We start from the raw sequence: 25,368 nt of genomic DNA on the forward strand, positions 1-25,368 counted from the left end.
TCTCTCTTTGAAAAGCATCTTTCCTACAGTATAAAGGAACAGGATGGGTCACCCAAAGGTATATGCTTGATGACTGCTGTGGGGATTTGAATGAGAATCCCCCCTCCCTATTCTCATCTATTTGAATCCTTGTGCCCAGTTGGTGGAACTGTTTGGGAAGGATTAGGAGGCATGGCCTTGTTGAAGGAGGTGTGTCAGTGGGTCAGGCTTGGAGTTTTTAAGACTTACATCAATATTAATTTTCTGTCTCTGCCTCCTAGTTACGGATCAGTATCATGCTTGCCCGATGCCATATTTCCTGTCACGACGGCTATGGACTCTAACTCTGCAAAACCTCCCAAATAAACTCTTTAAGAAGTTGCTCTGGTCATGGTGATTTTTCACAGTAATAGTCAAGTAACTAAGACAAATGTGACCTATTTACATCAGTCTCTAAGAGCTAGGGATGGTATTGCATGAGTATCATAATCCCAGCACCCAGAATGAGGAGATCAAGGCAAGCCTGGGCTAAAACAACCCGGCTTCTAAATGGAGCTATGCACTCAGTTATACCCATAATCCATTCTGGGTAAACTCTGAGATGCCACTGATTGTAAAGTTTATCAGTATTTCATGTACAAATAAATAGGGAGTAGAAATGTTAACTAAAATTTCTTGTATTAGAGATGTTAAAATGAGTCTGAGCATGGATGAAGAGATGGGTGTTGTTCCTGAAAACCTGGCTCTTTTACTTCAATCCTGGGTATTAGGGAAACTCTACTCCTCAGTAGCTGGGGACCTTGGGAAAAATACTTCTTATAGACTGCATGTCTCTGACATGAACATTTCCGACTGTTCACTCTGTTATTGACAGAATTAAACACGACCTTGTTCTAGTATTAAGCACATGCCTAGTGCTTGCTTAGCTGCCTCACCGATGCTGCTGCTGCTACAATTCTTGCAAGCATGGAAATCAAGACGTTAATGATTCTTAAATGCCTTTCTTTAATCTGAATGAGCTCGCCTAGTCTCAGTTGCCAAACCTTGAGACATTGTTTGAAGTAAGCAGTCATGGCTCTGCTTCCCCAGTGCCTGAGCGCTCTAGAAACAGAATGAAATCATCTTCTAAGATGGAGCCACAGCACCCTCCTGAACTGAAGAACAGCCTGACCCCGAGGAGCTGATGACTCAAACACAATGGGTAACAGCCTGCATAATGCTTCGCGTGACATTTCCATGCTCCAGGCTCATTTTTGCTTAAAGGGAGAAACCCACCCACCATCTGCTTCCCTGCTAGCTCCTTAAGATCCCTAGGTGTTGAGCTAACGACCTTTGCCTGGGAGAAGTAACACAACTGAGTACCCTGCAGTTGCTGCATGTTTCTAGACAGCTGGTGAGCTCAGCTAACAAGAGAAGGAAGTTGGTCTCCTCTGTGGACCAGGCCTCCGTGGATGAGTCATTCACCGCTGTACATAGAGGACGACTATGGAGTCAAACACTGGTAAACCACAGCCACAACCAGCAGCATTTCCTGAAGACAGCCCCGGAGCAAACACAAGGCTGAATGGTAAATCAGATGACACACAGATAAGGAACCCAGAAGGCAGTCCTTGACCACCGGCAGCTCCTCAATCAAAGCAAAGCTTTTCTCATTGCTACTCTGTAAGTAATTACAGGGTAGTGAAGGCACAATGAAGATTTATTTTCACCCTAGAAACTGTCAAGACTTAAAGTATAAACACATGACAGTTATTATCTAACAATGAAAAAATTAGCACTTAATTAATCAAGGCTGTGTTGCCAGAATTTTCTGTTAGCTTTAATCATTTTTTTTTTTTACCTGAGCCTTGGATTCCTGACTGCTTGTTGACAGATAATAACCTACAGTTTCATAGATATGAAGCTGCTTACCCAGTTCCGAAGAAGACCATGTTTTTAAATTGAAAAGCTCACAATACATCATTAGTATATAAAGTAGGGGAGAATGGTCGAAGATAACATCAGTATCTATCATTCATGAAAGAGCTGCAAGTAACATCCTAAGTGCTCCATAAATGATCATTTGGTGAGCTTAATAAAATACCAGTTCCCACTGTTCTAGGCTTCTCTATGAATTATGATCCACATGTGGACACCAAACCCAACCAATTAGCTGTAAAACCCCAACTTTGTATCTGGACACTGGGGTCTGAGTTCCACAAATATAATTTCAGCTTCCTGGGTTGAAGGGTAATTTTTATTCTGTGCTTCACAACTTAGTTAAGAAGATGAGTATTTATTAGGCTTTTAAAATTAGAAATAAATATAAAACATATTTTTATGGGCACTTAGAAAAACAGGGCCTTGGTTAAATTAAAAATTTAACAATAGGCTGTAAGAAAGATGTCACAGAGCTATAAGAAATGTCACAAAGACTAGCTAAAGTAGCATGACTTTGCTTTCTGGAAGTGTCACTCCCCTAGGTTAGCCTTTAGCAAGCCATGAATTCTAGATGTCATGTAGTCCAATGCCAATATATTTATGCATATGGAGAGCAACGTCTGGAGACTGGTACCCATGGTAAAATGGCAAAAGCTCAGAAGATAAACACTGGGAACTGGCAGGTCCCTGTGCAGGGAGTTTCTGGGACACATAAGACATCGCATAGCTAGGGGTGTCTATAAAGGAGTCTGGCTCCCAAAGCAGATTGTTTTTAGAAAGATAGACAAGACTCTTGGGGGGAAGTCACAGTTTTGAAAAAGGATGATCTGAGCTAAAGCTAGCGGACACTAACAAGGAGTAAACTTCTGAACCCAAGGTCATCTGGAAGGTGACCCCTCCTCAGGAGACCTGGGGCAGGAGGAGGGGCGGGGCTGTGGCCTGGACTGTCACTCAGTCACTTCTTAAGGCCTAAGGTTAGGGGAGCAAACTCACTTTAACAGACTGGGAGTGGGACGTAAAGGCAAGAAGTGAGTGTGAGCCAGAGGCACAGTCTCCATGAGAGCAGAAAGCAGTTACCACCTCTGCTGGCCATCGCTCAACATGTTTAGGATCTGCAACGGGACAAGAGTCTACCAACTGCCCACTTGCAAGTCACCGATTACTGGGCAGAAGCTGCAAGACTCTTGGGTATGCAGAGGAGGAAGGAAGTGTCAAGCATGGTGGCTGCTTGCCATTGGTCCCAGCCTTGCCTTTGGGCCAGGCATGCTCACCTCCAGTTTGCTGGCTTGAGCATGGTGGGCTCAACCAATGAGAAACCTGGTAGGCCATGGAAGAGAAAGGGCCTTTCTTCAATGCTTCCTGTAGCTCTGTTCTACGTTTATACATTAGTTGTTCTTCCTGTTTTGTCCTGCAAGGCTAGGGTGGCTAGCCCCTTCCAGAGGGCACTCTACTGATTCCCGATTAGCTTCCATTCATGTCTCCATCCACTGTTGGGACATCTGAGCTGGTGAAACTCAGTGGGCACAGGGGGCAGGAGCCATGGCATAAATAGTATCTTAAATACCCTGCCATTTACTGGGTGAAATTTCACACTGAAACCTGAGACAGCGTGTGTGTCAAACAGAAAATCCACATATTCTTTCAAAATAAATGGACCTTTCAGAGTACTCCATCTTTAAACCCATGAGCTGTTTCCTGGGCAGTCCTTTCTCCTTTGTTTTCTACGTTCTTCAGTGACAAAGGTTAGGGATAGCTGCCTTATTGGGAGAAGAGGAATGGAGAGCGCTCAGCTGGGTCTCCTCTTTGTAAATGGGAGAAAGAAGAGAGTGAATCTCTTCACTGCATCAAGATGGTTAGTCTTCTGAGCTGCAGAGGCACCAGCGACGAGGAAGAGCAGAATGTGTGTGTGTGTGTGTGTGTGTGTGTGTGTGTGTGTGTGTGTGTCTGTGTGTGTGGCAGGGAATAGGATGGGAACGTGAGAAGGACTCAAGAGGCAGGAATGCAGATCAGTGGCCCAGGGCCTAATGGAACAATATAATCCCAAGACAGCAGCCACTGATAGGGAATTGCCCTTCCATGTTTAGAGTCCAGAAATTTTGCCATTTTCAAAACAGTCATTCTTTAGGGAAAGGTCCCATTACACAGTCAGCCATATTGATACCGAAGAATGGTCACCATTAAAGAAGTGCCATTTATTTAAGGTGGAAAAAGAACAAGTTTATCTTTTTCTTTGGCAATGCTAGGCAAAGGGTCTCACACACACACACACACACACACACATGCACACACACGCGTGTGCATACACATGCATGCACACACACATGTGCACACAAAGCCCCCAAAAGAATGCATATACAAGAAGAAGCTTCTGGGCTCCTGGGTGGGGCAAATGCCAAGTGACTGTGGGGAACTACAGTTGGCAGGGGAATGTGCCAGGGCCGCTCCAAGCACTCACTCTGTTCAGATCCCCCTCTTCTTCACTGCCTTCCAATATCCTGACTCTGCTAAACTTTGACTAAAAACCAGGTTTCAAGGCCAAAACCAACATTGGACCATTCCTGGTTTAGATGAGCGCTAGGCGCACACCAGCTGCAGCTATGGACACATCACATGCCCTTCACCCTTCCGTAGCAATCTGATTGTTCTTAAATGCATTTCTAGCCTTTAATTCCAACACTTGGGAGACAGGGGCAGGCAGATCTGAGTTAAAGGCCAGTCTGGTCTACAGAGTGAGTTCCAGGACAACCAAGGCTACAACAGAGGAAACCCCGTCCCCAAAAACCAACCAACCAACCAAACAAACAAACAAATGCTTTTCTGTTAGCATGTGGGAAGCTTGTTCTTCTCACAATCCCAACCAGAATAATTTTCTTTCCAATCACTGAATTCCTAAAGAACAGGTAGACACTGTCAGAGGCACCAGAAGTTGGTAAGAACCAGGGAGCTGATTTGCTTACCTGCTGTCCCCAGCATTGGCCACGTACAGCTTCCCCAGAAGGCAAAGCACAATGAGGGCAGTGCAGCCACCAGATATGTTATATGCACTCCTCTCTCGTTCTATTTGGAGGTCCTGGAGAAGAAAGTAAAGTCAGTTGAATTGCGCAGGACTTGTGACTAAAGGAAGCCTTCCTCCCACCACTTGGTACAGTCTCGAAGTCTGGATGTGCTTCCAGAAGGGAGAGGCAGTCCTCAGAACCTGCTTTCCTATGACCTGCAGGGGTGCTCAACCTTATTAATGCTGCGACCCTTTAATACAGTACCTCACGTGTGGTGGCCCCCAGCCATAAAAATTACTTCTGTGCTACTTGATAACTGTAATTCTGCCACTGCTATGAATTGTAATGTAAATATCTGATATGCACCCTATTTGCTATGTGACCCGTAGGGCAGGCACTATCCATAGGTTAAGAGCCACTGACCCTAATGGACTTCTCTGGAGAACATGACACAAATACCAGACCACGGCAGACCAGAGACTGCAACCGAAGGACCACACAGAGACATAGCAGGCAAATTTGGGAAGAGGAGAATGTAAATCCAGTTAACAGACACCACAGCTTATGGAATCTCGTCTGCGTGGATTCCCTGAGTTGCCACATGGGGCACAGAAGACGGCTAGGAATGCCAAGTACCTGGACATAAACCATGTTTTTAATGCAAAGCCTCGAATAAGTGGTTCTTTTATAGCTTGATAAAAAGAAGCGACCGGAAGGGAGAACTGTCTGCTATTCAACACAGATGTGTCTGAACGCAGTTCCTCCTCTGCAGCCACAGATCACGATGGGGCACACTCCCAGCTTTGGAGCAGCCCACGGACACTTTCTCCCCACCAGGCGTTGAGCTAAGTGTCACGCATGTGCAATCTCACTGCGGCCTCAGGACCGTCATGATTAACTATGTTATTCAGAAGCAGAGAAGTAGGACACTGCCCGTATTTACATCGAGGGAGAGTAGATTCTATTTAATACCAGTTCTCTTTCCAGACCAGGTACTTCCTGCCATGCCATGAAGCACCCTCAGAACAATTAAAAGCAGACCAGCATTTCTGTTGATAGACAATGTCAAGGCTATTCTACTGAAAGAACCAAATGACCTGTGTCTTTGTGAATACAGGCGTTGAGTGAAGTATTATTTCCACACTGAAGTCATCCACTGTTGAGGCAGAGGGAGAGAGAAGGTGGGTGGGTAACGGTGCCCTGACTGTTCTGAGAGGTGCCAGGTACTTGTGCGACTCTCAGAATCTGGAATTGGAGTTAGGGGCTTCAATCATCTCTGCACTGAACAAGGGAGAATGTTTAGTCATCGGCACTGGACTACAATGGCTACGCTCCAGGCGTTAGGGATGGTGATGGAGTAAACACCAATAGTTTCTCAAGCTGAGGGCATAGACTAGAGCAACAACTACTTAAAGAGAAGGCAGAAGACGGACTTGGCTCTACAGGCTGCAACTCTTGCCAGCAGGAGCATGATGCAGAAGGGCTAAGAGTTCCGGGCTGACTAGGGTTATATGACAAGACTCTGTATTTAAAAAAAAGTAGGAAAAAAACATACTAAGAGAGGGTGGAGAAACCAACGTATAGGAAATGAAGCAGGCGAGGGGCTGAGGAGCCATGGTAAGGGGTGGTATGTGTGGGGGGGATGTGGGAGTTTACGACAATTCAGGAGCCTCTGTGGAAGTGACAGCAGCTTCGAATACTGTAGAGGAGTCAAGCACGAGGGCTGTACAGAGGACTACATTACTTACAGAAATGCTATTAAGAGGGTTGAATTAGGAGGTGCGGCAGAGGTGGACTTTAACCACAGGCACCAGATTCCTCCCACAGTGTGGGAAGTCCACAGTTGCGGGCAACAGCCATTTTTGTTGCTTTCAGACCCTCCGCATCTGTATCAGGCCAGGTAAACCTTGGTTTAGTTAAGTGTCTGTCAGGCGGACAATTAAAGAAATGCACTCAGAAAAGAAAAGTCTGGATTTCTGAACATCTTCTCGCCACTTTACCTATGACAGGAGAAATGGAAGCCACTGTCCACAAACACCGCATTTACCAGGCAGACGTGCGCTGAGAAGCCAACGTGACCAGAACTCTTGATGCAGCTGACTGCTGGTGGGCAAGAGGAGAAGGTTCTGATATCCCGTGCCACAGATGGCAGGAAGCTCAAGGTGACTGGCAAGAGGGACATGAGAGCTGGGGGCGGGGCTCTCTCAAGGGAGAGGGGAGAGAGACAACATCAAGAGACCTGGTTTTTCTTTTACTTTTAGAATAGAAAGAATCCTTTCATGGGTAGACTTGTTAATTTTTTTTTTGCCCAAAATAACTAAAATGGTTGCCATAGGTACATTTTTAGAATTAATAAGTATATGCACATTTAACACATAATAAATAAATAAACTGGTATATCCAAGTCCACATCCAACATTACTGTTTTTAATATACTGAAAAGCACTGATTTAGCTATGGAAAACTATCCCTTCACAGTTGCAATCGATATCTGTTTGAATATGTAAGTCCGAATGAAAGGCATCTTTTAAAAAGGCATTTATTAAAAATTCCTTAAGCATCCAAGCGTTTGCACGCTGCATACAGACTGGAATGTGAATGGTGTTTGACAGGCTTAAGTGGATTATTAGTGTAATGGGGGGGGGGAGTTATAGCACAAAGGGTCAATGTTAAAGGCAAAGAATTTCCTAGGATTGAGGTAAATAAGTTTATTCTGAACCATAGGTGTGGGAATTATTTATCATGGTGTCTAATGTAAGAATGTCTGATTGTAAAATTATTTAATCCTTGGAGGGGGTAATCAAGGCAATGTTCAGCAATAAGATGTTCTGTTCATTTTAACAGCAGGGTTTATATTTACTTTTAGTGGGGAACGTTCTGGTGAGTTTAGTCCGCTCAGACCTTAATATAAATTAACAGCACGGTGCACATGTTCTTACACACACGCACACATGTACACACACCACACACACACACACACACACACACACAATTCATTCCTTCCACTTTTTTTTACATTTCAACTGTACATTTTTTTTTTTCTGTAGCTCCCTCTGGATAAGGCATGCTACTTTCTTCTTCTGTTTTTTTTTAAAGTGGACTCAAGTCTAACTATTTTTGAACCCAAGGAATCCTGCGGCCACATGCATGTTCTGACCAGCCCATCCCCCACATCTGTGAGGAAATACGTATGTGCACAAGCGGTAATCACAAGTGTGCTCTCCACCAGCACGATCACTGGGATTTAACAGGCCTATTTCTGCAGAACTCCTCCCCCCCTGAAGAATTCACTGGCATTAACACACAACACACTCTCTTCTATTCCCCTAGAGCTGTGAGCAACTAGAACAGATTCTAAAAATAATTGCTTCGTTCCCCTCCTCCCTAGAAGCCAAAATAGCACATTTATTTTTTCCTGCACACACCACCTACTCCTCTCTAAAAGATTCAGAAAAATCTTTGTACTGAAAGGAACATTAAAGGGCCATCTGTGTGGCTCTTTTACTATGAGATTAACCATGATAAATACAGTCAATAAAGATATATTTACCATGGAATTAACTGCCTTTCCCCTCCGAAATCCTCAATCTTTCAAATTACCCTAAGCCGTTTACACTTTAGGTATTAAAAAAAAAAAATTCCACAATGTCTAACAATTTTTTTTAAGCCCCCGAGTTTTAGGTGATTTTTTTTTTCCCCATAAGCCAATGTGATCACGAGAAAAGCTGTCTAATTCTGGGTGCTAAGAAGCACAAGGACTCTCCATTTTAGCTGCCAGTGAATTCCAAGACCTACATCTAGAATAACTTACTAGCGAAACAGCACATGCCGTCCTTCCTTCCAAGTGTGGGCTAAATGCTAACAGAACATGGAAGTGACTCACTGACTGACCTGCTCAGTCCAGGGTCCTGATGCCCCTCAAAGGCAGCTTTCTGCTGTGTGAAGCTGCGTTATTCCGTGTTGCAGCTGCTTAAGGGCACATTTGGGTGAGGCTCATCTCTGAATCAAAAAGGAAAAAGAGCCAATTCTTAGGATATGGGGTCTTTTGTTGGTATTGTAAGGAGTGGGAACAGAAGATACAGATGTGTGTGTAAAATGAGACTCACTTGACAGGAAAGAATTTCAAGAGAAAAAATATTTATCACCCAGAATCATTGCCGTTTGATTTAAAAGTCTCAGAGATGATGCAACTCCAGGCTTAGTCTTTGCTGCTCATCAATTCCAGGTTGTGAAAAAAAAAAAAAGTACGATTGGTCGGAAGAACGTCGGTGCTGGGCAGTTTTAATATACTGGCAGCTCCCCCTGGCTGGGTTCTAATACGGTTCCGAGCACAGCGCTAATAGTGCCAGTCACAAGTAATAAGATTCTGCATGGCTTTAGTATCCGGGTCTCATCCTGATTTATTCTGAGAACAAGGCCATCTGCCAGCTAGGCAATGAGTTTCAAAAAGAAAAAAGAAAAAAAAATCCCTAAAACCAGTACTGTCCAATATCGCCACCTGCTGATTATCATGGAATATTCCAGACCCATCCATCCCTAAAAACTTCCTGTCGCAACAAAAACAAAGACAAAACAAAACCAAGTTTCAATAAAAAAGGCTTAAGTTATAAACTTACCGTGAATATGCTAATTGAAATTCTAGAATTAATAAATTAGTAAAATCTTGGCATTCATTCTCATGTTTCTATAATGTTATTATATGTTTTCCCCCAACCATTTGTCAGTAATAGAAGATGTAGAGCAGTTTTACAAGGTAAAATTTTGCCAATTTCACGGCTGAAGAGATGGCTCAGTGGTTAAGAGCACTGACCACTCTTCCAGAGGAGCAGGTTCAATTCCCAGCACCTACATGATGGGTTTCCACCATCTGTAACTCCAGTTCCAGGGGGGATTCAACACCTTTCAGGAGACCTCCCACATGTGGTGCACAGACATACACAAAACACCCATACACATAAAAACAAATAAATTCAAAAACTAAATACAATTATCTCCCATACGAAAAGCTTTTAGGACATGCTTCTCTGGGGCAAAGAACTTGCAAGCATACTGCTGCTTCCGAAAACTTGGTGTTCCCTTCCGGGTTCTTTGTCTCCTCAATAAAAGGGTTTAGAAACAGACTCAGAAGGAAGCTCCGGGACAATTTGTTTTTAGACTGTGAGAGGAAAACAACAGGGCAGGCAAGCTGCAAATCTTGGCAGAGCTAGGAGAAAGAGCTAAGGGAGAAACCCAAGCCTTTCTGAGTTAGGGTCCAAGGCTGGCATGCCCAGCGATGGAGTCTGGCAAACAGCTGCAGGGAAGAAGGAGAGAGGGACTTAGGAGAACAGCGAGGAAGCCCTGAGTATCAGGGAAAATATACCAGGCTTGAGGGAGAAAGAAGAACATGGGAGAGTGGGCAGGGCCTGCACTGAGGGAAGCGCTTTCGCTAAGTACATCATTTCATTAAGCGGAGACTCATTCTTTCCAGAGCCTTAGCAGACCCTTGGGTGAATCGCATCTCCTGTGAGGCAGGCGTTTGGCGCCCGGAGCTAGGCTAACTCTCAGGGAAGGAGACAACGGATGTAACGTTCTAATTTTTTGAGCAGATGAGAATGTCAGGTCTCCAAGCAGGACCAGAGGTGGATTCCATTCTTTTGGCTAAGAGGAAAGTGCTTGACAGGCCTCAACAAAACCCTGGTACCTGTATCTTTTTATATAGGGTAAAATACTACAGTGGCCCATCTTGATTTTTCCCTCTCCAGGGCTAGCCGGGAAATGGCCAGCGAGGTCCAAAGTCAGCAGCGAGGTCCAAAGTCAGCAGCGAGGTCCAAAGTCAGCCACGAGGGAGGGATTCATGGTCAATAGCCTCCAAGCCCCCAAACACCTGTCTATCTAGCTACCTACCGATACTGAAGAGAAGTAGGTGAGGATTCTGAGATCCTCCTAGCTTCCTCCTGAGTATAAATCTTGCAGGTGGTAAGCCGAAAGACTTGTCAGTGTGGACTTGGTTTTGATTCTTGGACATCCACCCTAGTGATGGAATTGACTTCCTCTATGAGTCCTAAGTATCGTCTTTTCAACATGAACACTCTTTTTAAATGGCAAGGGTGTGTGGGGGGGAGGTTGAAACTATGACTCAGAACATTTGCTTCATTCATACCTGTCACTGTGGTCCAGGAAAACACCCCGGCTGCTAAGGCAAGCACTGTCAAAAAGTCACCGTTGGCAAATGGACTGGAACCCATAAAATTGGAGATAAGGAAGGTGGTTGCGTTTAGCATTTCAAAAAAATCCCCAATTTTGCTTTGAGACAGAAAGTCCCCCCCAAAACTGGCTACTAGGAGAAGCAGGGGAGAAAAAGGATTTTATATAAGAGGCATCAGTAACCTTTAGGCTATTAGGCTATTATTTTGAGGGTACTGGCTTGCGTTTTATGCTGTCAGTTCTGATGCTCATACCAAACAATCAGTGGCTAAGTTCCTGAGGGTCTCCCTTAGGAGACAACAGTTTGTGTTCCACAGTAGAAATAGGAGGAACTGGTTTCATGGCCTTCCCAGTAGGAAGTCAGATCCAAGACATGGTACAACAAAAGCTAAAACTGTCCCTGATTACATTACATGCTGGTGGTCAGGGGTCACCTTCCCACACACCTCACACCGTGCAGGCGGCCACACATCAAACATGCAGGAAAAAGTCCAGAGGAGCATAGAGCATCTGCTAGAATTGCTGTTACCGAGGGGCCTAATCCAGCTACCCTCCACCCCAACACCCCTCTGGCAGCCAATACAGGCTGCAGAAAAGACCCAGCAAGATGTAGGCCCTTGACTCATCAGAATATGCTGAGCCCCCACCCAGCCAGACTTTGCCCAACCTCGCCCTAACTACTGGGAGGATCGGAAGTTAGCTGCTGGCAGGCTCTGGCTGTGCTTTTTTGATTATGATGGAACCAGTGTTCCCCACCCCATCCCCACCCCAGGTACAGCAGCACCTCTTCCACAGCTGCAGCTGACCAATCAGCTCAGGACAGGTTCCCTCATCCCGGAGATGTGCCAATCCTGAGACTGTTACTATGCAGCTAGCAGACCCCCAGGTGCTCCCCTTGCTCTACCCCCAATATAACCCTGCCCACAGCAGTTTGGGGTCCCCCCATTCCACCTGCTGTGCTGGACAGAGGATCCAAGTTAACTCATAATTAAAGAGACTCTGCTTTTGCATAGGATCTGGTGTCTTGGTGGGTTTTTGGGTCCAGATTCTGGGCACAATAGTTACAATTTCTTGTTCATATCATGCCTTTTATTATTATTGTTATTATTATTATTATTTTCATCTACATTTTGTGAAAGCTACCCGTGCATCCTAGAGACAGTGCTCCTTGCTCCAGCTTGAGATTTCCAAACATATGCTGGTCTGCTGCCATCACTGTGTTACTTCCTTGGACATTATTTAGAACATCAAAAATCATTGAGATATCAATGGCGCATTGCTCCAGGAACTACTAGCCTTCAAAGACACTGTGGAATAGGCACGCCTTTTTTTCTCTCTGGGGAATAGGACAAAGGAAGACAACAAAACTGCCCCTTCTTAGGCATCCTGATCGAAAGGATGGAAGCTACTCTGGCTCTTGTCTGAACTGCTCTGAAGACAGGATGGCCCATACTATTGTCTACTGTCTACTCCCTTAGGAGGGAGTCCAGCAGGGCCTGTCAATCATCTGGCCATGACACTAACCCCAGGAAGTCCGAGTCACATGCTAAGGTGATGGGAGGAATAACTGTCCCCCTAATTAGATAATGCACTTACCATTCATTCCCAGGAGCACGACTCAGAGCTTACAGAAACCCCCCTGCCCCCTCCCTCCAGCCCTGTTCTACCTGCCTGCTCTCGTGAGTTCTAACTCAAACCTAATTCTTCCTTTTCTCTCTTCCCCCCTCCCGTTTCTATTTCACTTGTTGTTGAATACCCAACTTTTCTATTTTTATTCTATGTTCTACTCCCACTTAAGTTTGACAAAGAGTTGTTTCTCAGCAAGTGACTTATCTATTTACACACACACACACACACACACACAACTGTTTTCACAAGAAATTTCAGGCAAGGAACTGCCCAATGGTGAAGAACTTGAATAGACAAACGTTGGGTTCCTTTTCTTAGGTCTTTACCCGAATAAGCTTCACGTTTCAAGGGCTGCTGTCGCTGGGGAGGCCTTCCTCAAGGTGACACTGGCCTCTAGCGGGTGGGATTGAGAATACAGCCATTCCAGGCAAAAGATGCTCGGCAGCCCCAGCAACCATGGAGGGAAATGAAAGCCCACCATCTGCCGGTACATGTTCCCTCCACCCCCATTCCAATTCCTTCTCTCGTTGCAGGGAGGGGTCACCGTCAAGTTGTCGTCTCTGATTAACGCCACTGTGTCCTGTCGCACTCGCCAACAACACTTGAGCCTCATCTACACCAGCCGGAGTGACGGTCTTACACACACCAAGTCTCTGAAGGACTCCCGGGTTTCCCCCTAAATCATCCCTTCCAGAGGAGGTGCATTTTTAACTCCCGACTAACCAAAGGGCAAATATGTGTGTTCAATATGAAAACAGACCAAGAAGAGATGATCTGGAGTTACAGATAAATCTGAGGTATTCATATATGAACTACGTTCCCTTTTCTCCTCTGACTAGGGTGCAGAGTGAAGTCTTCGGGTCCTGGGCCACGAAGGAGGACACTCACGTCAGGTGAGGAGTTTCGAGCCGCCCAGGCTTCACGGATCAACTATCATACTCTATTCTTCAGGGTTTCTTTTTAAAGATTTATCTATTTATTATGTATACAACATTCTGCTTCCATGTCTGCCCGCACAGCAGAGAAGGGCACCAGATCTCATTACAGATGGCTGTGAGCCACCATGTGGTTGCTGGGAATTGAACTCAGGACCTCTGGAAGAGCAGCCGGTGCTCTTAACCACAGAGCCATCTCTCCAGCCCCTAAACTTCAGGTTTTAAAAACACTCCTGCCCCCTGGCCTCCCCCAAGCCCTTCCAAACACCCTTAAGTAGTCCACACTCCGCCCGTACATAGGCTGCTGCTCAGGGAAGAGAACCTTGGGAGCCAAAACACTTGTCTCAGTAAAAGGTGGAGTCAGAGCTGGCGGGAGGTCACATGGGATACAGCATCCTGCTTGGTGTTGGGGCAACCAGGGTCACTCTGCCAGGGTACACGCCAACATATAGGATGCTGAATTCCGTGACCAGACCCACTCAGACAGCAAAGGATAAAGGGTTCCAGGCCCTGGAAAGACAAAAGTCACGTGGCCCTCTTTCTTCCCCTCAGTTGTTCCCCAGGCAGTACCTGTTGACCAGAATGAATCACACCACTAGCTAACCCATTCCACTCACAGCTTCATTTTTTAGGGGGTGGGGGAAGTTGAGACAGGGTTTCTCGGTAGCTTTGGAGCCTGTCCTGGAACTTGCTCTATAGACCAGATTGGCCTTGAACTCACAGAGATCCTCCTGCCTCTGCCTCCCGGGAGTGCTGGGATTAAAGGCGTGCGCCACCACCTTCCAGTTAATTCGTTGTGCAGCCTTGGTGGCCTGGAACTCAAAACATAAACCAGGCTGCCTTCAAACTCATTGAGATTCACCTGCTTCCGCCTCCAAGTTCTGGGATTAACTGCACATGCTACACCAGTCTGCACCCATGTTTAAAGGAAGGGTACTTCCAAGTGCCTTACCGAACATGGTTTCCTAAACACTGGACTTTCTACATGTATTAGGCAGATGGTAGCCATGATCACATTGCAATTAAGCTGAATCGTACCATACCAGCTGGTGTCAACAGGAGTCTTATGAAATAGAAGGGATAAGGTGTACATTTAATAAGTAGAGGGCATCCCTGTGTTCGTCCTCTCTCGCGGTCTTAATTTCTGCTGACTGGCAATCGCTCCAGAAACTGTATCTTGCTGTGACTTTTTAATAAGCCTTGCTGTATAAGAGAGATGAGCATGCGGGAGAAGGCAGGAAGAACACGCGCACTTCAGGGACACCTTGCTAGCAAGAAAGCTTTGGCTCGAGCTACCAGTTGTCCATGGTACATACCATTTCCTTGAAGGCGCTCTCCAGGGCCCCAATGACCAAACACTCGTGCGGGATCTTCTTTTCAGTGAAGAAGCGTGTGGGCGGTGTGCTAGGGGAGCCGGGGGCCCCCACGCCTCCACGCAGTGAGGCTGCGCGGGTTAGGGTCCTGCCGTGGGCCGGCGTGCTCTCGGGCTCCTCCCCTAGGCAGGTTGGGGGAAGGATGGCGGAGTTCTTCAGGATCTCCACGATTTCCTGTAGCTGCTGTGTGATGTGGTGCTGCAGCAGGCGCGACGCCACCACGGCGGCCCCTGAGCCCGCATGGCCATCAAACAGAGACCAGTAGTGGCAGGAGATGCCCTCGGACTCCTGGGGAGAGAGGGCGACAGGAGAGAAATGAGGAGCGGAATAGTGGCCTCTGCTGGACCACGCACAATCCAGCAGGATGTCTATCTTTGTCTGAAGATAATGGAATCAAACACAGAGAAAACGCAGAGGAGGGCCCTCAAGTTAGTCACTGCTATCACCAACACCCTTGAGATGAAGTGATCCTAGCCTCCCCACCTCGGGCAGGAGGTCTAATCATCAACCACTAACTAGGTCACCACTTGGAAGAAAGGATGTGACTCTAATTAAGTGCTGGGGGTTTGTGATAAAATTCCATATAAAAGGTGGAGCCTATAGAAGGAGTCCTGCTTTAACATTTAACTTCTGACCTCCAAGAAATTGTAATCCCGGACTAGGTTTGGCCTTGGAGTCTTTGGACAAAGCCCTTTCCTAACATAGTGAAGAACTGTTTTCCTCTCTCAGTGCCCTGACCCTGAGACAATTGTCTCTCCTTCCCTATTCTATATCCTGAGTTTTTAAGACATGCTTTTCTGCTAACCCAGAAGCTAGTCCAGTCCACAGAAGATGCAGCCACTAAAAATCTGTTTCCCTATGCTACCTCCCTCAAGTTACCTAACTAATGTCATCTGTATTCCTTCTTCTATCATGGACTTAGTTCATGCCAGGGGCTACTCTGTGTGTATGTATGTGTGCATGCATGTGTGTGTGAGTGAAATCACACATGGGCTACATATGGAGGCCAGAGACTGACACAGCGTGTCTTCTGTTGATATCCATTTTTTTTCAAAAGATTGATTTTTTTAATCGATCAAGGTATGTGTCTGTTGTGTATGTGAGTGTGGTCGTCCAAAGGTCAGCGGCATCAGTTGCTGGATAGCAATTGTTAGGTGTCTAAACTGGGTGTTGGGAACGGAACTGGGGTTCTGTGCAGCCCTATCCGTTGCATTTTTGGGGGCAGGGTCTCTCACTGCACCTGAAGATTGCAGAAGCTCAGCGCTCACTTTTAAGCTAACCCAGCTGAGTAGAAGGCCCTAGCTCCATGTCCCTCTAGCACTGGGGTCTCAGGCACAACGCCACACCCAGCTTTTACGTAAGTGCTGGTCTGCATGCTCACACAACAAACACTTCAGCCCACCAAGCTGTCTTCCCAGCTCCTGCCAGTATTCCGAGTTCTTTCAGATAAGCACATCTAGAAACCATACAACTAAATTCCACATGCAAGCTAGGCATTGCGTCAGACACCTGCAACCTGTGCTTGGAATGCTGAGATGCATGAAGAGGTGAGTTGAGACTCTGTCTTCAAACATCCCTAGAATCCACAAGCATAAGATGTATACGGCAGGCACCACAGTAGACAGGAGTAATAAAAGATTGATCATAAAATGTATCAGGCACGCTGGGCATGGTGGTGCACACCTTTTAGGTCAGTGCCGAGGACGCAGAAGCAGGCAGATTTCTGTGACTATGTGGCCAGCCTGGTCTACAGTGAGTTCCAGGACAGCCAGGGCTGTTGTACAGAGAAACTCTGCCTTAAAGCCCTTCCCACAAAAAAAGAAAAAAAATATTTTAATAATCCAGTGTCAAGTCATCCAAATCAATAGGAGGCCAGTGCTGCAGGAAGAGGGCCTTGGGGTTGTGAGGCTCGGGCTGAGAGCGTCAGAGAAGTTCATTTATAAGAAAGGGAGGGGACACAACACTAGACAACAGTAACGGCAGGGGCAGAGAGCAAGTGGTGGCAAAGTACCATACCACAGTCACGTGACCCAATGGGGTGTGAGAAAGGAAAGGAGGGAGCTCTGTGACTGTGTGGAATGGCTGTAAGGCCACCTGGTCTTTAGAGTCTACTCACGGGGCTGCAGGGAATGGCGGTAAGGCCACCCGGTCCTTAGAGTCTACTCAAAGTGTTTTGGCCTTCAGCACTAAAGTCACAAAAGGCTATTCACGGAGATGGCGTCACTCAAGCTATACTGTGATATGAGAGAAGAGTTTGAAAGTGATGGCTCCTGCAAGGAATCTGCGCCCCCAAAAAGAATTCGGCCAAATTCAGACAGAAACATATACTAAAAGCACTGACTAGGAGAAGTTCAGTTGGAAATAGAACTCAGGACCGAGGGCAGTAGAAAGGAAAACGCCTTAAGGGCTAGACATTTGGGTGCTAATGCCACTTCCACACACATTACCTGGGTGGAGGATGGCACCGGTTCAGCCATGGCTGGGTCAGGCTGTGCTGCGGCAGTCAAAAGTGTGAATCTTATTGCCATGATTTCCTGATATGAACTGAAGGCAATATTAACTTTATGTGGGGGGGAGTTAAGGGGACTATAAGCAGCGTGTGTTAAGTGACATCCATGTACAATGTACCGAGTACACATGCAGAGGTGGTTGCTGTCCCTTCTACCACAAGGTGATCATGGAGAGTCATTTACACTTCTACCAAATGAGGGGCCACCCTAGAGGAACTCATGCCTCAGCTGACTCCCCATGTTCTAGAGGGCAGAAACAGATCACTCTGGCTGGGGAACGTGGGGACAAACTTTACAGTGAGAACATTCATGATGGGGACTTAGAGGTGACGAGGCCTGCCTGCCAGGACACAGGGAGCGCCAAGTGGTCGGCAGTTAGGGAGCTGGGAAGACTGCTCATGACGCAGTGTCTCCTCTACCTTCTCCTTACTGGTGACTGAGTGGTCAATGATAAGATCCTTACACATCAGCTCCCAGGCTGTCTTGTGGCAAGTGGCCATATTGCTCCTCCTCTCCCATTCTTCCCACTTCCTGCCTGGGTCCCAGGACCAGTACCTGAAAGCAGAGTTATCCCTTTGCAAACAAAGCTGAAATCTATAGGCCCAGGATGATGGGGCAGGAAATCAGAAGAGCCTGGGCTCTGGCAGCCTTGCTAGGGAAGCCACAAACCCTGCACCACCCTGCCTTTGGGCTTCTAGTTAGGGGGTTTCGTGGCATTTGGGTAGCCATGCTTGTCAATTTCTGTGACAGGAGCTGAGGCAAAGAAAGGGTAATAATGTCTTCATCTAGTATTCTGGAACCCATGGGCAGGTAAAGCAAGGAAGGAAGAAAACAAAATAAGCCAGGTACAGGCACGAAAAAGACTGTCAACTAGTAGTAACCTGTGACCAGCTGAGCCCAGGCCAGGCTTCTCGGTTCTCAGTTTAGGGTATCTATGAAGAAAATTTAGAGTCCATGAATCTTTATTTTTCACAAACATCCCGAGTTTAGAATTTCCTGTTAGGGCTGCAGGGCAATGATGGTTCAGCAGAACCTTCTTCCCATCCAAAGAACCAATAACACTGTCATTCCAAATACCCTGGATAACTTCCTTACTGTGGCTTTGAAATTACAGATGCAACCAAGTCCACACCCAAGTTCTCATTTTTTTTTGTTACACTAATGAAAGGCACAACGTCATATTACAAGTAGTTAACTTTTTTTAGAATCACTTTGACATAATTAATTCCCCTGATACGCCTATGTACTTTCGCTTTTTGAAAGATCTACTTTCGTGCGTGTGCACGCAGGTACAGGGATGCCATAGTGTGTGTGTGGAGGCCAGAGGACACCTTTTGGGAGTTGGGTTCTCTCCTTCCACCTTGGTGGGCAGGGTCTCCCTTGTTTTTCTGTGTTGTGTGACTGTGTGTGTGTGTGTGCTGGCCTGTGAACTTCCAAGTGAACTTCCATTTTGCTACAAGGGTGCTGGGATTACAGATGTTCCTCACTGCATCTGACTTTTTACAGGAGATGGACCTCAGGCTGTCAGTACTTCTAGCTGCCGAGCTATCTTGCCAGCCCTATTTGGTTATTAACTCATTGCATTTAAAAAAGAATCTTGGACTAGAAAGATGGTTAAGAGCATTACTGCTTTCCCAGTAAACATAGCTAGTGGTTCCAGCTCCATGGTCTCTGATGCCCTCTTCTGGATGTTATGGGTCCTTGCACTCACTCATGCACATCCCCACCTGTGACATAATCCTCCTCCTCCTCCTCCTCCTCCTCATCATCATCATCATCATAACGAAAACAAATAAAACAATAAAAGTCCCAACATAATCCTGCTGGGTCTGGGCTAAGTGTCACAGGGCCTTCTGCCTGTGCTAAGAGAAAGCGCATAGGGAATGTGCCTGCTCCCAAAGGCAGCAGCCACATACCCTATGTGGACTGTCTGGCACTATAAGGAGCTTTCTCCTTTATGATGGAAGAAAACAGACATCAACCAGGTATTTGATGAGCGGCTATAAACCAATAAAGTGACCTAGGCCACCTGCTGGCCACCACCATGTGTCTAAGCATGGGAGGTCAGGTCCTTCTATTGGTCTGGATAGCTCTTCCCTGGGGCACAGTAGCCTTCTTGACTGACAGCCTCACAACCAGAAAAGGGCAGAATAAAAGGGAATTTTGTTCATTAGTCTAACACCTCAAAGGGCCCATGGCCACTGATGGACAACTCACAATCCTTCTACTTCCATTTTCCCTCTAAGGGAACTTGGGAAAGAAGACTTGTGTAAGACCCTTCACACTGAGAAGGCCACCAGGACAGCACCAATGTCCCTTGTGACCTGGAGCTGACTTTCACTCTTGTTGCCCGGACCCATTTGTTCTCTCTCAGCGCTCAGGCTAGGTTCTAACAGTTCTATCTGAGGTCCCAAGATCTCAAAGGAACTCCATGAATTCTCAGACCACATGGCCATCTTAGAACTGCACTGAAACATATGAAGCTCACCCACACATGCTGCCTGTGACCCTCCTTTCTTGATGTCTGTATTAAAAAGGCAACTGAGACTCCCCAAGCACACTGGACTGTTGGAAACTACAGACTTTCAAAGCCCATTTCTCATTCCTATTCAGCTGCTCTGCCTGTCCTGGTCTGTATCCTGCTGGTAGCCCTGTACCCTGCTACTAAACCAGGAAATTGATGGTCTAATAAGGAGAAGGGGATGAGTGGATACAACAGCTTCACCGTCCTGCTGTCCCTGCTGTCCACAACTGTCCATTTCACGGGGAGGAGTACCTGCCTTCTCAGCTTGGCCCTGGGTTCTGGGCACCAGTTTCTAGTTCCACAGAAGGCAAATATAGCCTCGAGTTTCACAGTACCTAACAGTCGAGGGCTGAGTTTGTCACTGGTGTGAACATTCCAATCTGCCACGTGGTTTACAAAGCTGCTGTGGCTGCAGCTTGCCTAGAATTCATGAGGCCCTAGGTTCAACCCCCAATACTGCTGTAAAGTAAATAAAAATCAGGTAAAATATCCATCGCCTTTGCAAATGAAAAATTTAGAACGAGATAAAAACAAAACAAATTCTATCTCTTTCATATGCTATGATGTAGAAAGGCTTGGCTGTGGGCCAAGACAGATCTGGGGTCTGGAATTACTACTCTGTACTCTGTATAGTCTTGGGCAAACTTCTTTTTCTTTCTTTCTTTTTTGGGATATTGTCTAACTTTGTAGCTTTGGCTGTTCAGAAACTCACTTTATAGACCAGGCTAGCCTCAAAACCACAGAGATCCTCCTGCTTCTGCCTCCCGAATGCTGGAATTAAAGGCGTGAGCCACCACTCCCAACTGAACAAATTTCTTAATTCCTCTCAGCACCCATCTCTCCTTACACAGAAGCAAAGGATAAAGAAAGGAAAAGCTGAAACTGAGGCATGGATCGCAAGGACTTAGGACGCGCTACAGAGTCTTCTCTCCAGTGTGTCTGCTTCTGCACTGGACACTCAACCAAGAGCTGAGAACAGAATGCCAGAGATCCCGAGCTCTGATGTCAACCGTCTGGGAGAGAACCACACAACCGAGATGAATGAGTTCTAGATGAGGAACCGCCCAGCGCCCCTGGAGTGGATGACGTGAAGGGTGTGGACCACCCACGGTGCGATGCTGAGAGGATAGGCAGCTATCTGTGATGGACCCTGATGACTGTGACCAGACACAGCCTTGGCATGTTACAATTAATAAAACAATGCAGCAAAGGAAAAAGAGAGTTGTACCGTGGAGTAACAGAAACAATAAATGTCAGTGCCGTGTTCGTCACACACAAGACACAAAGCATCTGAGCTGTGGGTGACCACCCCATCAGTACTCACTGTCTGGGGGGCGGGGCACTGAGAGTAGGGAGGCCCAGCTGCAGCTCAGGGTACATTCTGTCCCAATTGGGATGCTCCTCTGACCCCCACTGGGCTACTTCCAGTCTTCCTCAGTCATTTCCCCTGGGGGAAGCCTCAGTTCAGAGGACATCACTTGAGCCCCTATGCGTCTCCCTATGGTCAACCATAAAGTGGTATTGAAACCGAAGCACAGGCAGTCCCAGCAATTTGAACCTAGCTTAAGTTTCCCATTAGCACCAATCTCTGTGAGACCTCCCTAATTTTCAGTGGTCAGTTATCTTTCGATAACTGGCATCATTTCAAGTTACTTCCTGGGTAGCAGCCGTGTGTCCTGGACCGTCACCTGATGGTCAGTTGCTTGGTCATGGCCCAGCATCGCGTTCTTGGCAGCGTGTGAAAATGTTGCTGCCATGCTTGGAAAAGCCAGAGCCTCCTGATTTACAAGGGCGCACTCTTGAGAGTCCATCTGAATGTGACATTTCAACACATGCCTAGCATGTTTTTGTTCGAGACAGGCAGGGGTTAAGTTCACTTTACCAAGAAAAACAGAATGAAGTCTTTCCCTGATGTATGTATGAAACTGTGGAATTTGATAAGAAGCATTTAGGAATCAAAAATAAAAGATTAAGGGCATTTAAATAAGGTAAGTAAAATATTTTAAAAATAAAACATTTAAGTTATATACTGAATTATTTCATTTAAAGCAATAATCAATCTTATATCTTATGCACACACACACAACCACAACCATCTTCTGAATAAAGGGCTGGGGTTGGCTCAATGGTAAATTACTGGTCTGGCATGGATGAGGTGGCCTGGTCTTCAAGTCTCAGTAACACACAAACAAAAATTAAAGGACTGCATCTATCACCTGATAGTGGAAGATTCCAGAAGGTGACAAATGGGAGTTCTAAAAATAATTACAATTATTTTCTTCCTCTACTCATCTGTAAAGTAAGAACTTAATGTTTTGTTTTTAACAAAAATAAAACTGCTCTAAATAAAATTATCCACCGAACAGGAAGCTGGAGTGATTTAACAGAAGCAGACTACACACTCCGCTTGCTTGGGTCATGGCTCAGTGGACACAAGACCTAGTGCCCTCACCATGTATACTGGCGTCCTGATGATTCTCCAGACACAGAAAACCAGTGAGAACCATGGTGAGCAATGAGGTGCCCACCTCCGTAGGGTGCTGGCAAAGAAAGAGGGGGAGGCCCAGGTATAACTGCAACACTTTCGTGCTTCCTAGCGGACATGGAAACCCAGAGTGAGCTTGGGTTGTTTACACAGCTCAGAGAAAGGGAGGCTGCGTTCTTTCGCTCACTCAGATTCTCTCTCAAAGCTGATACAATTCATCCCTCCTCTCCCCCAGGACGCCGTCCTCGGGGAGCACACAAGGGGGTCAGCAAGGGAAAGAAACATTCCTCTTTTCAGGGTAAAATGAAGACCTCAAGCTCTCCTACTTCCCAGAGACTGGCACTGGCGCCCTCATGTGGCAGGAAGTGGGACAGCCCTGGGGCGTGCACAAACATTGGTACAACGTGATTCACTACTGGGATCCTGGGTCCTCAACTAAGGGTGTGTGCTAAAGTGGATGACATTACCAAAATTTAAACTAAATCATCCCTGAAAGAATTAGGCATTTTCTACAAGAAACTGTTGACAGAAAACGTAAGCAATCAAGAGCGCGTCCACATGGCACCGTTCCCATCATGATATCCTAACCACACCTGACAACCATCAGGTACGGCTCAGGAGAACAGAAACTCTCCAGGAGACTGCTGGGATATGGACTCTATTCCCCGCTGCTCCTGAGGAGATGGGCTCCGGCACATTAGCTAATAACAAGGAGTCCTTGCTCTTCACAAGACCGTGGGTCACTATAAAAAACCCACACAGAACATAAAACCTGGCATATAACTCCTGGTGGGTATTGTCTTAAAATATTGCCTTTGACATGAAAAATGTATGAATTATTATGATTAGGAAATAATTACATTCTGTACTAATACCCAATAGTATGATTATAAGTCAATAAATACAAAACACATAAGGACCACATTCCCAAAATACTGTTTTTTTTGTTTTTTTTTTTTTTTGTTTTCTTTGTTTTTTTTTTTTTTTTTTTTTTTTTTTTGGTTTTTCGAGACAGGGTTTCTCTGCAGCTTTTTTAGAGCCTGTCCTGGACCTAGCTCTTGTAGACCAGGCTGGCCTCGAACTCACAGAGATCCGCCTGCCTCTGCCTCCCGAGTGCTGGGATTAAAGGCGTGCGCCACCACCCCAAAATACTGTTTTTAATAGACAGTTGCATGGCTACTAGTTTTGAAACAGCTGTCCTGAGGGAGAGTGTTGTTTCTCTGAATGCCAGCATTCTGCACATCTGATATTTGTATTTCTCCCACCTTGCAACTGATTTAAGATTTATAAAGCCAGGGACGAGGCCACACCAACAGTATGGAAGGAGCTTCTCGAATGTAAAGATCTGCGTTCTTACTTGGAACGAAATCCCAGTTGCTTTTACAAACAGCTCACCCTGAGCCTGGAGGGCAATTTCCTTTCTCCAGCCTCATCCCTATTTCCCCCGGTGGAGACACGGAGATTACACTCTCCCCATGTCTGCTCTGTGTGGTTTGATCTCTGTAGTGTGTCCAGCCAGTTTCCAAAACGCCAGCCGAACAGTTCAGAGTCCAGGGTGGCTCTTGCAGCCACTCCATCTGCGGGGCTTTCACCCTACAGGTTCTCACCAGATCCTCACAGGGAGGATGATTGAGTAACTCCACACAAGTCCATCCCAGGCCCACATTCTCCTACTGTCCGCGGGCAGTCTTGACATGTTTACTCTTTCTTATACCTTCTTTAAACAAAGCTATTTAGATATTTTCCCCATCACTGGTGGAAACAATCTAGATTTTTATATCTCCGCGAGGATGCTGTTTCTTTGCCATGAGATAGTGAAGAAGCAGCTTCCCTTTAAGCACTATATCAAGTTTCCTGCAGTTGTAAGATTTGCAGCGGGGAGAAGGGGAGCTTATTGTGGAATAATCTTTTTGCACACTGTGAAGATGTGTCACTTTGATTGGTTTAATAGAAAGCTAAATGGCCAACAGCTAGGCAGGAGGCATAGCAGGAAGTTCTAGAAAGAGAGAGATCTGGGAAGAAGGAAGGCAGGGTCCTTTCCACACATGGAGGAAGCAGGATGGGCAAAATGGAGGTGACGTAATGAGCATGGAAGAAAGTAGATTTAAAAATATGGGCTAAGTTAAAAGAGGTAGTTATTTAGAAACAAGCCTAAGCTAAGGCCAGGCTTTTATAATTAATAATGAGTCTCTGTGTCATTTTGTGTGTGTGTGTGTGTGTGTGTGTGTGTGTGTGTGTGTGTGAGCTTGCAGCCAAAGAAAAATCCGTCTACAGAGGCTGCTGAGGAACTCAGTTGTCACTACAGGTTTCTCTCCTTGGACCTGGGCTCCGGAGAACCAGTACACCCACTGGCATGGTACCTTTCTAATCGCTGACAGTGGTCCTCTGACATCTGGTGTCACCTCATCCCTCTTCATCACTGCCCAGAGTTCTTTGTCTCTGGAACTAATAGGTAAAGACTTTTAAAAGAAACCACTGACCTCTTGCTTCAAGGAAAAGAAAATATCTAAGCAGATAAACAGAAAGTTTACATTTTCTAGCTATGAGCAGAAATGAATTAAGTGAAAAAACAGTGGATTAACGGTCATGCCTATTGTTTTCTGAACTACACCACTGCACAGAGCACCCTGCCATGAGCACCGAGAATCCCACAGAGCTAGGGCAGTGGGACCAGAAGTGACTTTTATCTAAATGTCCTGCGGCTAGAGGAGCTCTTACAGGAATGGCAACTTGAAGCTAAGCTTTAACAGCCCCACGTTCCCTTGCCCTCATCTCGGATGGATTATGCTTCTGCATGCCTTGAATTCCCACTGCAGCCCAGTCCTCTGCTGAGA

At 46.1% G+C, this 25,368-nt stretch overlaps 1 protein-coding gene across 1 annotated transcript in view; it reads right to left on the bottom strand.

Annotated features, from left to right (window-relative positions):
* The window catches only part of Ppm1h (protein phosphatase, Mg2+/Mn2+ dependent 1H), a 271,738-nt gene that overhangs the window by 133,702 nt on the left and 112,668 nt on the right, over positions 1-25,368 (bottom strand). The window contains exons 3-4 of the mRNA XM_038314921.2: positions 14,959-15,303; positions 4,857-4,969 (exon numbers count right to left, since the gene is read on the bottom strand). Coding sequence (XP_038170849.1) covers positions 4,857-4,969; positions 14,959-15,303 — 458 coding nt within the window. The remainder of the gene's footprint in view (positions 1-4,856; positions 4,970-14,958; positions 15,304-25,368) is intronic.

Source organism: Arvicola amphibius, chromosome 17 (assembly GCF_903992535.2).
Source record: "Arvicola amphibius chromosome 17, mArvAmp1.2, whole genome shotgun sequence".
Taxonomy (NCBI): domain Eukaryota; kingdom Metazoa; phylum Chordata; class Mammalia; order Rodentia; family Cricetidae; genus Arvicola; species Arvicola amphibius.